The sequence below is a fragment of the Primulina tabacum genome, chromosome 9 (genome assembly GCF_025594145.1).
Source record: "Primulina tabacum isolate GXHZ01 chromosome 9, ASM2559414v2, whole genome shotgun sequence".
Lineage (NCBI taxonomy): Eukaryota > Viridiplantae > Streptophyta > Magnoliopsida > Lamiales > Gesneriaceae > Primulina > Primulina tabacum.
The window spans coordinates 32,466,419-32,479,449 of record NC_134558.1 but is presented as its reverse complement, the minus strand read 5'-3'; the positions used below and the strand labels follow the sequence as shown (position 1 = coordinate 32,479,449).

General features: G+C 38.3%; 3 protein-coding genes across 3 annotated transcripts; 1 reads left to right on the top strand and 2 right to left on the bottom strand.

Moving 5' to 3' along the window:
- The first annotated feature begins 2,093 nt into the window (after positions 1–2,093).
- On the top strand, positions 2,094–4,436 carry LOC142555273 (eukaryotic translation initiation factor 5A-2-like). The gene is made up of 5 exons (XM_075666056.1): positions 2,094–2,355; positions 3,169–3,291; positions 3,381–3,437; positions 3,526–3,600; positions 3,986–4,436. The coding sequence occupies exons 1-5, from the start codon at positions 2,233–2,235 to the stop codon at positions 4,085–4,087; spliced, it is 480 nt and encodes a 159-aa protein (XP_075522171.1). The 5' UTR covers positions 2,094–2,232; the 3' UTR covers positions 4,088–4,436.
- A 965-nt stretch (positions 4,437–5,401) lies between these two features.
- Positions 5,402–6,220, bottom strand: LOC142504408 (uncharacterized). The gene is made up of 2 exons (XM_075617281.1): positions 5,927–6,220; positions 5,402–5,854 (listed from the first exon to the last, which is right to left on the bottom strand). The coding sequence occupies exons 1-2, from the start codon at positions 6,218–6,220 to the stop codon at positions 5,402–5,404; spliced, it is 747 nt and encodes a 248-aa protein (XP_075473396.1).
- A 4,571-nt stretch (positions 6,221–10,791) lies between these two features.
- Positions 10,792–11,307, bottom strand: LOC142504407 (uncharacterized). The gene has a single exon (XM_075617280.1). The coding sequence runs from the start codon at positions 11,305–11,307 to the stop codon at positions 10,792–10,794; it is 516 nt and encodes a 171-aa protein (XP_075473395.1).
- Between the last annotated feature and the right edge of the window lie 1,724 nt (positions 11,308–13,031).

The following is a 13,031-nucleotide window of genomic DNA, read 5'->3' as shown; positions in this document are numbered from 1 at the left end:
TCTTGCTTCTCAATTCAGCAGATAAGATCAACAATATGCATGTTTTGAGTATGTTTAAGTTCAGATATCTTACTTGAGTGCATATTCATAATTTTGAGCATTTCAGTAATCTGTTAAGAAATATTTGTCTTGAAAATATTTTGATTCAGAGAAGATGTCATCTGATCTGCCCTAAGTCCAATGATATTGTTATGCATATTCATCAATGATTGATTAATGAAATGAATTCAATCAAAATGTGGAACTTTTGGATCACATCCTTGATTTTGATCTTGGAACTTCGGAGGTTTGATTGGTGGAGAAGTGTGTGCCAGTTCAAGTGCAGGTGTTTTTTGATCTGTGGATGGATGTAGGCATTTGCGGTTCAGGGTCATCAGCGATCTATTTTGTTGGTATCTTTTCTTGTTCATCGTCTTGAGCTGGTAGCTTTTTCGGAGTAATGATGGAAATAATTCGAAACATTTTTTGAATTAGCTAATCATCTGATGTGAGCTGAGTTGAAGATGCTACATTTATCTGATTTGTCGTATCAATATGTTGAGGAGGTGAGACACTGTATGTTCTGTTAGGGATGTAACGTTAGACTTGGGATCCATTACTGTTATTGATTTCCATGGTAGGGCCATTATGATAAGTGCATCAGTCTCTAGAGCAGATGTTGGAGTTATTTCAGGAATAATCATGTTGTCCAAGGTCTGCAGCATCTTTGTTGTTGTAAGCAACGAAATTTCAAGAAGAGCTTCTGAACAATGCGAGAGCATCGAGTCTTCCTTAAGTTGTTCACCTTGTTGCTGTTACAAAACATCTTTAAGAAATTGATCGATGGAAGAATCAGATGTTGGTACTTGGTCAGCTTGAGTCATCGTTTCCTCTTCCCTATCGAACTGTTTGATTTGTTACTCCAGATTCATGTGATCTGAACGATTTTATTCATGAAGTTCTTCAATAGATAGAGGCCGTTGGAGCTATATTATCATCAGATTGACACTCATGGACAATACATGTGCGTTCATCTCCAACTGACCGATGATTGCAGAGTCATCATGTGTTGTTGGTCCTGAGGATTGAAATTTTGTATTTTCGTGCTAATATGTAGCCTTAAGCTACTCTCCTTTATCATCATGCCAAGAAATTCTCTTCTCTAAAGAGCTTCAGGAATGATCTGAGTCTCTGTCAATTCCTGAATTTGATTTTCTCGAGCTGTCATATGTTCATGTTTCTTCGGAGTCTTTATCTCTGAATAATGCCCGAACATTATGTTGTTTTCCCATTTATGAAACTTCTTTAGTTGAATATTAAATATTTTTTATACTTCCTGCATGGCCAGATTAATACCCATTTGAATAGCTGACAACGGCTTGGACGGTTCAATAAGAGTGCATTTTCCATTATCTTTGGAGTCAATCTGAGGAAAGCCCCGTTCATGAGAAACAATGTTTGTTTCAACTATTTTGATGTCTTGAATGGAACGGTTGGGATGTGAGTTGTACTTATAGGTTCGTTGAAGTGCTTTATCAGTTTGGTTTTCTTGGTTCTTTCCTTCTTCTGAGGAGCCGGTGAACAGACTTGGATGAGTAGTAGCTTCTCTTCATCAAAAGACTCCTACATATTTTCTATGGGTGTCTGAGAATTTCTCTGTGTGGTTGGAATGACTTGTAATACGAGACATTGCTACTCATCGATAAATATTACAAGTTTCTTGTAAAAAAAGCTTTATGATGAATGCAAGAAAATTTAGATTTTTATAAAGCTGAATTTTTAAAACTCTAAGAAAATATATTTTTATACTAGACTCATATAATATAAAATTAGATCAAATATTTAGACTTTTAAACTTGATAAAAATCATAAAAAAAATGTAGAATAAGTACAACGAGGTACAATCTTGAACGAGTTCGCTCACCATCTTTTGAGTTTCCATTCACCCCATGATGTAGATAATTTAAAAAAAACGTCAATGGCGGCTTAAATTGATAAACTAAGATATCCCCTCAAAGACAGCGTCGTTTTGACGCGATTACCTAGAAAAGATCTCATCCGTCAATCGCAATCAACGGCTCTAAATCCTCCCCCTTTCCCAAAAAGCCCTAAATTCTCCATCCCCCTGCATCCACAATCCCTATATAAGCACACCCCAGCTTTTTCGCTCCCAGCCTCGGCTCTCCCCTGTATTTCACCGATTCCTCTCTCTAAATCTGTGCTATCTTCTCCGATCGACCTTCGCCACCGAGGATGTCGGACGAGGAGCATCATTTCGAGTCCAAGGCCGACGCCGGAGCATCGAAGACATATCCTCAGCAAGCTGGAACCATCCGTAAGAACGGTTATATAGTCATCAAGAGCCGCCCTTGCAAGGTTCATTTTTTTTCTCATTCGTTTTATGCAATTGAAGGTGTGAGTATTGTATTTATTGATTTGAATTTCACGTGTATGATTTTGGTGTGTGCCCGTGCGTGTCTTTATTTGTTTTTTAGATCCGAGTAATTATTTTGTTGGCTAATGATAGCGAGAATTATGTTGTTTTGTTTGTATTTGGGCTTTATGTTGTTTATTAATGTCGGTTTTGAATTTGTGATTTATTTCCGTCAACAATTTTTGGCAAAGTTTTACTTTTGATTGGTGTTGTGGTTTGTATTACTGGATATGTACCTTTTAGATCTGACTCGTCTGATCTTATGATTCTTCTGTAAGTTTATTCCCGAGTTTCAAATACTAGTTTTGAACACCTATGTACTTGCAAAGTTTGCATCACAGGATTGACATAAGAATTTAGAGAAGTGGAGATGTTGAATATTGCATTTTTGGTAAAATCATAAACGAAGGTTGATTTTTTGTTCCTCCTATGATATGAGGGGTGAACCCATCTGCCCTTCCGAAGCGCTGCGATTAAGGGTTTTGAGGAAAGTAAATGTGAAATTTAGAAAATTGAGGACTACTTGTAAGTGCTCGCTCTAGAAAGAAAATAGGTGCGTGCAATTTAGGGCACTGAGTAGAAAATTAGAAACAAACTAAATAATACACTTGCTTGTATGGAATAAATTGGATTAAAATTGTTGTTAAGGTCATGCATGATCTTGTTACGATTGCTTTCTTCACTTACAATGTCTCTGCATTTGGTAATTATGTCGCGCATCTATTGAGTGCTTACTGTATGCGTATTTATTGCAGGTTGTGGAAGTTTCAACCTCCAAAACTGGGAAGCACGGGCATGCTAAGTGTCACTTTGTTGCTATTGACATCTTTACTTCTAAGAAGCTCGAAGATATTGTCCCCTCCTCCCATAACTGTGACGTAATCTTATTTACTTTGATTTTGTGCTTTTAATTCAATTCTGTTATTTGTTCTGGAGAGTGTTGAAAGTGATTTTTACTGAATTACAGGTTCCACATGTCAATCGCACTGACTACCAGCTTATTGATATCTCTGAGGATGGATTTGTATGTGATTGATTACCTTTTCTATTAATTTTATCGCTTTATTATGCCAGAAAACATTTTGTAATAGCCTGATAATTAAATGGTGTAGGTGAGCTTGCTCACCGAGAATGGCAACACTAAGGATGACCTTAAGCTTCCAACTGATGAATCTCTCCTTACCCAGGTTAGATTTATTTCAAGCTGTTATTGATGTCTTAGAAATCTCTTTTTATCAATTATCATACGTTCGATACCAAATTCTTTAGTCGGGAGTTGGGGCCATAACTTTTGTGTTGCACTAACCTCTTCGATGGGCTGGGGTCGATCAGATAAAGAAATTTTGAAATTTTATGTATAGTTTTTCTGTTATGACAAGTTTCACCTTCCAAATTCCATTAAATCATTCCTATCACCCCCTGTTGTGTGGCCCTTCCTTTCCCAAATATCTGCGTATGTCATTCATTGTATTTATATTTGCGTTTCCTTACTATCTTTGAACTCTAGTTGTGCAAGTAAAATAATTATTTATTAATCTGTTAATAATATTTTCTATTTATACTGACATACAGATTAAAGATGGGTTTGCTGAGGGGAAGGATCTTGTTGTGAGTGTTATGTCTGCCATGGGAGAGGAGCAGATCTGCGCCCTCAAGGATATTGGTCCCAAGTAGCTTGTTTGCTAGCTGGGATTGCTCCATGGTTTTACTCTACAAGGAAATAGAAGTTATGGTACAGATTTTAGTAAATGATAGGATGACTATCGAGCCATCACGATAGTATGGAATTATCAGACCGAATTGACGATGGTCTGTGCCCTCGACTATTAAGTGACTACCTTTTTTCGTATTACTGGCTTCGTCTCGCAACACTGCTAGTCTTTTTATTGTATCCCTTGTTTTCTAATTTTTTTCCCAGAGCTGTTTGAATTTCATATTGTTTATTATAATGTGGGGGAGTGAATTGGATTTGGCAGCAACTTTATTAGTTTTGTTGCATTGCTTGTTAATTATTAACATGTTAGATTTGTGGTTCCCGCCATATTATTTTATTGACAATTTAATGATATTTCTTGCATCTCATTGATAATTATTTTCTTAATTTCCAATATTGTGGGGAAAAAATTTAACGAGCGTGATTTTGTTCCAAATCTTTGATAAATATATTTGAAGTTTGGAAGGCCAAACGAGAGAAAAGTTGGTAGAACATAAATTTCTCATAAATACTAACGCTATTTTTCTTTTGTGTAAAGCTTTTAGGTCATCAACTCAAAATTTTATTTTAAAGTAATTTTATTTTAAAATAGTGTAATCTCTGTACTTAATATAATATTCATCTCTAATCTATTTATTTCAAATCTTACTCTAAATTAAATATTTTTATTTATTTAATTTTTTTATTAGTTGTTAAATGTATATTTTTTAAATTTAGTGATTATATTTAGGACATCCAAAATGACGTGTGGTTTCTCCAATGGGAGCTGCGAATATCCCTCTGCGCCACATTTGGCGCAGGGTTGTTTCTTTTTTTTTTTTATTTTTTTGTTTTTAATAATTAAATATTTAATAATAAAAATTAAAATATTTAATTATATCCATTTATAAATATATTTTAAAATAATTTTATAATTAAACATCTAACACACAAATTTATTGAATAATATTTAAACATTCAAGTACACAATTAAAATAAAATACAAATTCGAATTCAGATAATTTAAATGTAAATACAATAAAGGATAAACAAACTAAATCATCAATAATTTGAAAAATCGGAGCCGGATCCAGATCCTCCAAAATCACCAAAATATTTTCCAAATGCGCTGCTCTCATGTTGACGACGTTATGCATCTCTTTTTTGCATAATTCTTGCTCGTTCATTTTGAACAATTTGACGCATCTCTGGATCGCCAATTGTGCTTAGATCCATATGCAAAACTTTATTTTCCTCCTGAATTTTAGCCAATTATATTTGTTGATGTCGAATTTCTAGTTTTTTTTCTCATTTTGCAATGCTAACAGCTTAATATCATAATTTTGTTGCATATCTGTAGATCTCTTTTGCAACACATTGATAAGCTCGCGATGTCCTTCCTTCATCGTAGAAATTAATTCTGAAACATTTTCTTCTCTTTTTTTCTTTAATTTGGATTTTTTCACTCCAAGAGGTTGTTGAGACGGAGTTCCACCTGCATTTTCATCACTGCTTAAATTAATTGAAAATAAATTTACTGCAGGTGAACCTGATATTGGAGATTCTGGTTCTTGAGTATCCGACTGTGATGAATCCAAATTTGTGACATGTTGTTTGGATACTGGTATCGGTACACTGTCGTTGGCCGAAAATTTCTTTATATCTTTCATTATAGGCCAAACATAATCAAACTTGAATCCTTTAGTGAAATTTTTTTCTTGCATCATTAAATCCTTTGCCATGTTCAACTGCAAAAAATATGTTAGGCGTACAAAAAATAGACTTAGAGTATTCATGTGAATATAATAATAAATACTTACAATATCTTCTTCAGATGCGCCACTCAGCTTCAGGTTTTCAATTATACTAACACATCCACATAATTTTCTAACAACAAGGAGGATAACTTGCATGCGACATTGCAATGATCTGATATTGTGTACTTGCATGTTATTCGATTTGCCGGCATTGAAAGCTTCTTCAATCCGACTCCAAAATCGCTCTTTGGATTGGTTTATACCGATGATAGGATTTTGCGAAACGTCAAGATAAACATGACACAACAGTTTATCTTCTTCAATAGCGTAATTGGTTGTTCGGAAAATGGATTCCATTGAATTTCTTTGGACAATGAGATTTTTTTGTTGTAGATTGTAATGTTTACGATTTAATCAACCAACAAGAAGTTTATTTATAGTGGGAATGTTACCTACCAGTCAAAAGTGCATCTATCAGTCAAAAATGTATCTACCAGCCCAAACTCAGCTACCATTCAAAAGAATATGACACTGGATATTATTTAGCTGATAGTATTTATCCGAAATGGTCAACTATTGTACAAACTATCCATGATCCGCGTGGTCCAAAGAAGCAATATTTTGCGATGAAACAAGAGTCATGCATGAAAGATGTGGAGCGTGCATTTGGCGTTCTTCAATCACGATTTGCCATTGTGGCGTCTCCAGCACGTGGTTGAAAGAAAAATCATTTGAATGATATAATGAAAGCATGTATCATAATGCACAATATGATAATAGAAGATGAACGTGATCTTAGTGCACCGATTCAAGATGCTAGGGAAGCACCGACTCCAATGGTTGAAATGACTGTCAATGAACATATCAGATTTTGAGAATTTCGCTCATTATGCATTACGAAATGCTTTAATTGATAATTTATGGGATGAATATGGTCGTTCAAATATATGAAGTTGTATTTGTAATATGCTATTTAATTTAATGTCATTTATTAATTTTATTTCACCAATTTAAATTATTTATATTTCAATTCGTATAATAGATTTCAATAATATATTTAAAATAATTAAATTAATCATTTATGTAATATTATCGCGATTATTAAAAATATAATATTAAATATATCCAATATAAAATGTAATTATATTATAACTTCAAATTATTCGAAGTTTTGTGAACTTCGTTTTGAATGAGTATTTTAAATATTTTTAGAGTTTTTTCACTTTTAAAAATATTTTTAGTTTTATAAATTTAAAATTTAAAGTTTCTGTTTAATAAGATTTTTGGAAAATGTTTTAGAAAAATATTTTTTTAAAAACGTGTTAATAACGAGATGTATTTTTTTTATATTTTTAAATAAAAAAATATAAATTAAACTGTTAGGGGTAATAATTGTTCCTATTTGGTAAAATGATCGAACCGTGGTGCTTGAGCTGCTGTGCGGTTTAAAAGATTTGAGTTGCACCATTGCCACCAGCTATAGCTTTTGGTAAAGCGGCAAGCGCTCGGTCCTACAATTGGTATCAGAGCCAAGGTCACGGGTTCGATTCTCATTGATTGCAAGGAGTGCAATTATTGGGAGGGAGATTGTTAGGTGCAATAATTGTCCATGTTTGGTGAAGCGATCGAACCGTGATGATTGAGCTGCTGTGCTCTTAAGAGTGTGTCTCTGAGAATCTTCGAGATAATAAGCTGCCCCCGAGCTAACTCTTCGAATTATTTTGAAGGGCCCTTCCCACCGTACTTCCAATTTTCCTACATCACCCACTGACTTAACTTTTTTCATTACTAGGTCTCCAACCTGAAAATCTCGTGATCAGACATGCTTGTTATAGGATTTAAGCACCCTGCTGCAATAGGCTTCCATTCGGATGGCAACCCGATCTCTCATTTCTTCAACTAGATCAAGTTCAATAGCTCGGGACTGGTCATTGTTACTCGGATAAGATTCTATCCGAGCAGAGGATTGCCCAATCTCCACAGGTAGGACCGCTTCTGAACCATAGACTAGGCTATAAGGAGTTTCCTGAGTAGATGATCGTGGTGTAGTTCGGTATGCCCATAACACACTCGGTAGTTCCTCCACCCAATCTTTACCCTTCCCATGGAGCCGGGCTTTCAATGCTTGCACAATGATTCTATTAGTCACTTCAGTCTGGCCGTTGGCTTGGGGGTAGGCTACTGAGGTGAAGGACTGAACAATCTTCATTTCTTGACACCACGAGATGATCTTCTTTCCTTGGAATTGCCTTACATTATCTGAAATCAATTTTCTCGGGATGCCATATCTGCAAACAATATTCTTCCAAAGAAATTTCATGACTTCCTCCTCAGTATTCTTGGCTAATATCTCGGCTTCTACCCACTTGGAGAAATAATCCACAGCCACAAGAAGGAACTTTTTCTGTGCTCGGCTATGGGGAAGGGACCCACAATATCTAAACCCCATTGATCAAAAGGGCACGAAGCTGAGATTGGTTGCATATTAGCAGCTGGGCGATGATGAAAATTAGAATGATGTTGACAACCCTGACATTTTTGAACAAGTTGGGTAGCATCCTGATTCATTTGGGGCCACCAGAATCCGGCTAAGATAGCTTTTCGAGACAGAGCAGTCCCACCGAGGTGTTCACCACACCACCCTTCGTGTATTTCTCGTAGGACATACTCTACCTCATCCTCTGATAAGGACTTGAGTAATGGGCCTTGATATGATCGCCTGTATAAAACATCATTCAAAAAGACGAACCTGAGTGCTTGTTTTTTGATTTTTGCGGCTCGGGCCCGATCTTCTGGGAGCTTGCTATGGGCTATACATTCAATGATAGGGGTCATCCATGAGCTTTTATGAGTCGGGGGCACTTTTTCATCAACAGAGAGCATTAGCCGGTTAAAACAGAGAATTTCCCGGGTGCTTATATCTGACATGGAAGCAGCCAATTTAGCCAAGGCATCAGCTTCTGCATTTTCCTCTCTAGGGATTTGCTCGATGCTTCAGTCGGTTAGAGACGCTGCCCGGGCCTTGATGAGCCCCAGATACTTGAGCATTTTTTCGTTCTTGGCCTCATACACTCCCTTGATTTGCTGTGTGACCAACTGAGAGTCAGAATAAATAATGACCCGGGAAGCACCGACTTCCCGGGCAGCGTGCAATCCTGCCAGAACAACCTCATATTCCGCTTCATTGTTGGTGACCCTGGAGTCGACCCTCAGAGCCAGCTTGATCTTCTCTTCTGATGGGGCAATCAGGACCACCCCAACTCCACATCCTGATAAATTTGACGCACCATCAACAAAAACTCTCCATACCTCCTCTTCTCCCGGTTGAATCATTTCTGTTAAGAAGTCTGTTAATGCTTGGGCTTTAATAGAAACTCGAAGTTTATATTCAATGTCATACTCCCCGAGTTCTACAGTCCATTTAACCATTCTCTCCGAGACTTCAGTGTGTGTCATGATCCTCCCGAGTGGAGAATTGGTGAGCACCACAATGGGATGTGAGAGGAAATAAGGTCTGAGTTTCCGGGCAGTCATTACCAGGGCAAGTGCTATTTTTTCCACCTCACTGTATTTTAATTCTGCTCCTTGAAGGGCATGACTGACATAGTATATTGGCTTCTGGTCGGCTCCTTCTTCCCTGACAAGCACAAAACTAACAGCAAACTCAGTGGCGGATAAATAGATCCATAATTTCTCCCCGGGCTTGGGTTTTGCCAGAATTGGCAACTCAGCCAGATGCTTTTTCAAGTCTTGAAAGGCTTGCTCACATTTGTCACCCCAGCTAAATTTTTGCACTTTTCTTAGAACTTGGAAAAATGGATAACTCCGATGAGCAGATCGAGAAATGAACCGTGACAGGGCAGCAATTCTCCCGGTTAATTTTTGCACATCTCGGACAGATTGAGGAGAAGGCATGTCCATTATTGCTTTGATTTTTTCTGGGTTGACTTCGATCCCCCTATCAGTTACCATGAAACCCAAAAATTTTCCACTCCTGACCCCGAGCACACATTTGCCCGGGTTGAGCTTTATTCCGTACTGTTTTAAGGTGATGAAGGTCTCGGCCAAATCATCAATAAAGTGGGAGACTTCTCGGGTTTTGATTAGAATGTCATCCACGTACACCTCGATATTCCGGCCTATCTGTTTTTGGAAGACGAGATTCATTAAACGTTGGTATGTGTCCCCTGCATTCTTTAATACAAAGGGCATAACAACATAGCAGAAGGTGCCCCCAGATGTGACAAAACTGGCTTTATCTTGATCTTCAAGAGCCAAGGGGATTTGGTGGTACCCTTGATAGGCATCCAAAAAACTTAATAGTTCGCATCCAGAGGTGGAATCCACCAGCTGATCAATTCGGGGGAGTGAATAGCAGTCCTTGGGGCAGGCTTTATTCAGGTCTCTGAAATCGACACACATTCTCCACTTCCCGGTGGATTTTGGGACGAGGACCACATTTTAGAGCCAAGTAGGGAATTGGACTTCTCTGATGTGGCCGGCCCTCAATAGCTCTCCCACTTGCTCTTCAATGCTTTATCTTTTTCAAGGGCCGAAATGCCTCTTTTTTTGCTTTACAGGCCGGGATCTCGGGAGAATAATTAACTTGTGCTCAGCCACTTGGGGTGAGATCCCGGCTAATTCCTGTTGAGACCAGGCGAAAACACTAATGTTAGTTTTTAAACAGTGTAAGAGTTTTACCTGGGTGGACGCGTTGAGGTCTTGGGCCACCCGGACGTGCTTTCCCGGCTCAATTTCCACCACTTCTTGCTCCTCTTCCGCAACAAAGTGCACTTCCCTCTCTCTGACCACCTCTCTTGACTTTCCTTCCCCTTCCCTTCCCTTCTTGCTTTCTTCTGGTCTACCTGGACAGTCTCCCCGTAGCACATCCGAGAGGAGGGTTGATCTCCCTTGACTTCCCCAACCTATCATCGAACTGGAAATTTGATTTTCTGATGATAAGTGGAGGCTACAACTCTCATTTCATTCATAGCTGGTCTCCCCAAGATGATATTGTACAAGGACGGGGTATCCACCACTGTAAAAACTGTCATCGCAGTTTTCCTCAACTCCCCGGCACCCAGGGTCAGTGGCAGGGTGATTTCTCCCTCAGGGTATACGGCATGTCCAGCAAAGCCAAACAGGGCAGTCTCAACCGCCTCTAACTGATATTCATGCAAATTCATCTGGACCAGTGCCTCTTTAAAGATGACATTGACAGAGCTGTCATTGTCAACAAATACCCTCAACACATCATAATTAGCCACTCGGGCCTGGATGACAAGAGCGTCGTTGTGGGGTAGACTAACTCCCTTGAGGTCTTCTGGTCCGAAGCTTATAACTGGTTCATCTCTCCTCCTCCCATCAACCTCCAACCACTCCCTCCTACTCTTCGTTTTTCGAGCCCGGTTGGAATCACCATCTGTGGACCCTCCCGAAATCATTTTTATTACTCCTCGGCTCGGGGAAGGATCCTTCCTTGCAACTTTTCTGCTCCTTTCCTCCCGGGAACTTGTTTCCTTTCCTTGCAACCCGGGCGAAATGGACGAGTCGGGTCGGGTACTCTGCCGGATTTGCGATCAAGTTGTTAAAAAAAATATGAGTTGGGCGTCTGGATTGAACATCTTTCCTTCTGGAGGTTTGAGAGATCTGCGAACAAGAAAGCAACCATGTGAATGGGCGCCGGAGGGGTATCCGGCGTGACCACTCCGATGCTTGAGTCGGTAAGGAACTCAAGCAAGAAAACCAATGTAGCCAAGTGATGGCTGTGAGATTGGTGTGGAGAGTGGAAGTAAATGAGCAATAAATGAGAGCATTCAATGTGTGTATTCAATATCTGAATAGAGAGTAAATGCAAGTAAAGAACCTGATATTTATAGTAGGAGAAGTAATGATGATCTCGTTTTTTGTGTGTGAGCATTAATTATAGTAGGGTGGCTGATTATACCATATTGTTCTGAGATGTCAAATCGCATACTAGTCACATCCAGCCTACTTGCTTTTACCAACCACTCGTATTGATGTCAGAAATAGGTCGGCTGCATACATCCTGTTCATCGGCGGTATTAAATGCGACACTACTATCGAAGTGGCCCGGGTAGAACGCCTCTCGGAAAATTAAACAGGAGCCCGAGCATACAAGATAATGTCTCGGGTGTTCTTATGGCCCAGCCTCTTGACTGACTGGCCCCTTCATGAATTCTTCAAGTCGTACTCTCCTCATCCCGGGCAATCAATGACTTGGACGTTGGTCTAGTTTGTCGTCTTATTGACCCGGGAGCAATCCATGCTTCTGACCCAGGCACTTTTCCATGGACAGTCTCCATGGCCCGGGACGTTCCTAGTATTATCCATGACCCGGGGCAACCCGAAACGTCCCAGGGTATCATCAACTACACATACTTGAGTTTGTGACATTAAATCACAAGTTCCAAAATTGGGTTCATAATCCATATTAAATATGTTTTCTAAACCTCTCTCACTTAATGGACAGTAATAAATATATGAAACGAATATGTATTTTTTGAGACAGGTCGATCTCGTTTATATATATGGTGAAATAATACTTTTTAATGGGCTGAGTGAGATATCTTTTTAACACAATTGACTTGTAAGATAATCTCATATGAATTTTTGTGATATTGAATAACTCCATCTTTTCATTTGGTGTTCTAGTCTCCTTCGCCTTACCAAAACAATTGGATTATGTCTTTCGTGAGACGGTCTCACGACTCTTTAACTGTGAGACGGGTCAATCCTACCGATATTCATAATAAAAGGTAATATTCTTAGCATAAAAAAGTAATATTTTTCATGAATGACCCAAATAAGAGATCTGTATCACAAAATACGACCCGTGAAACCGTCTCACACAAGTTTTTGCCAAACAATTGAATCAACTTGGACTTAACAACCGACAAATCCAGAAATTAAACAAATAAACCGATGATTTGTAGGGAATAATGTTTGAGATTCGATGCCAAATCATGATAAATCTATCGGATCCAAAAACAAAAATTTAGACGAATTACTATAAGACAAATAAAAGCATGGAAGTATATAATATTAATTAATACGACGTCGTTCACAGTAACAAACCAATTTGCAGGGTTATAATCGTCTATTCAATTATATTTTGACATTTATTACGTATGCTTCTATGTAATTA

Coding starts and splice junctions, on each gene's coding strand:
- LOC142504408 (XM_075617281.1), bottom strand. CDS start 6,220: ATGGAATCCATTTTCCGAACAACCAATTACGCTATTGAAGAAGATAAA. Junction 5,855..5,926: donor GCGCATCTGAAGAAGATATT/GTAAGTATTTAT, acceptor TATTTTTTGCAG/TTGAACATGGCAAAGGATTT.
- LOC142555273 (XM_075666056.1), top strand. CDS start 2,233: ATGTCGGACGAGGAGCATCATTTCGAGTCCAAGGCCGACGCCGGAGCA. Junction 3,292..3,380: donor CCTCCTCCCATAACTGTGAC/GTAATCTTATTT, acceptor ACTGAATTACAG/GTTCCACATGTCAATCGCAC. Junction 3,438..3,525: donor ATATCTCTGAGGATGGATTT/GTATGTGATTGA, acceptor TAAATGGTGTAG/GTGAGCTTGCTCACCGAGAA.
- LOC142504407 (XM_075617280.1), bottom strand. CDS start 11,307: ATGATTTCGGGAGGGTCCACAGATGGTGATTCCAACCGGGCTCGAAAA.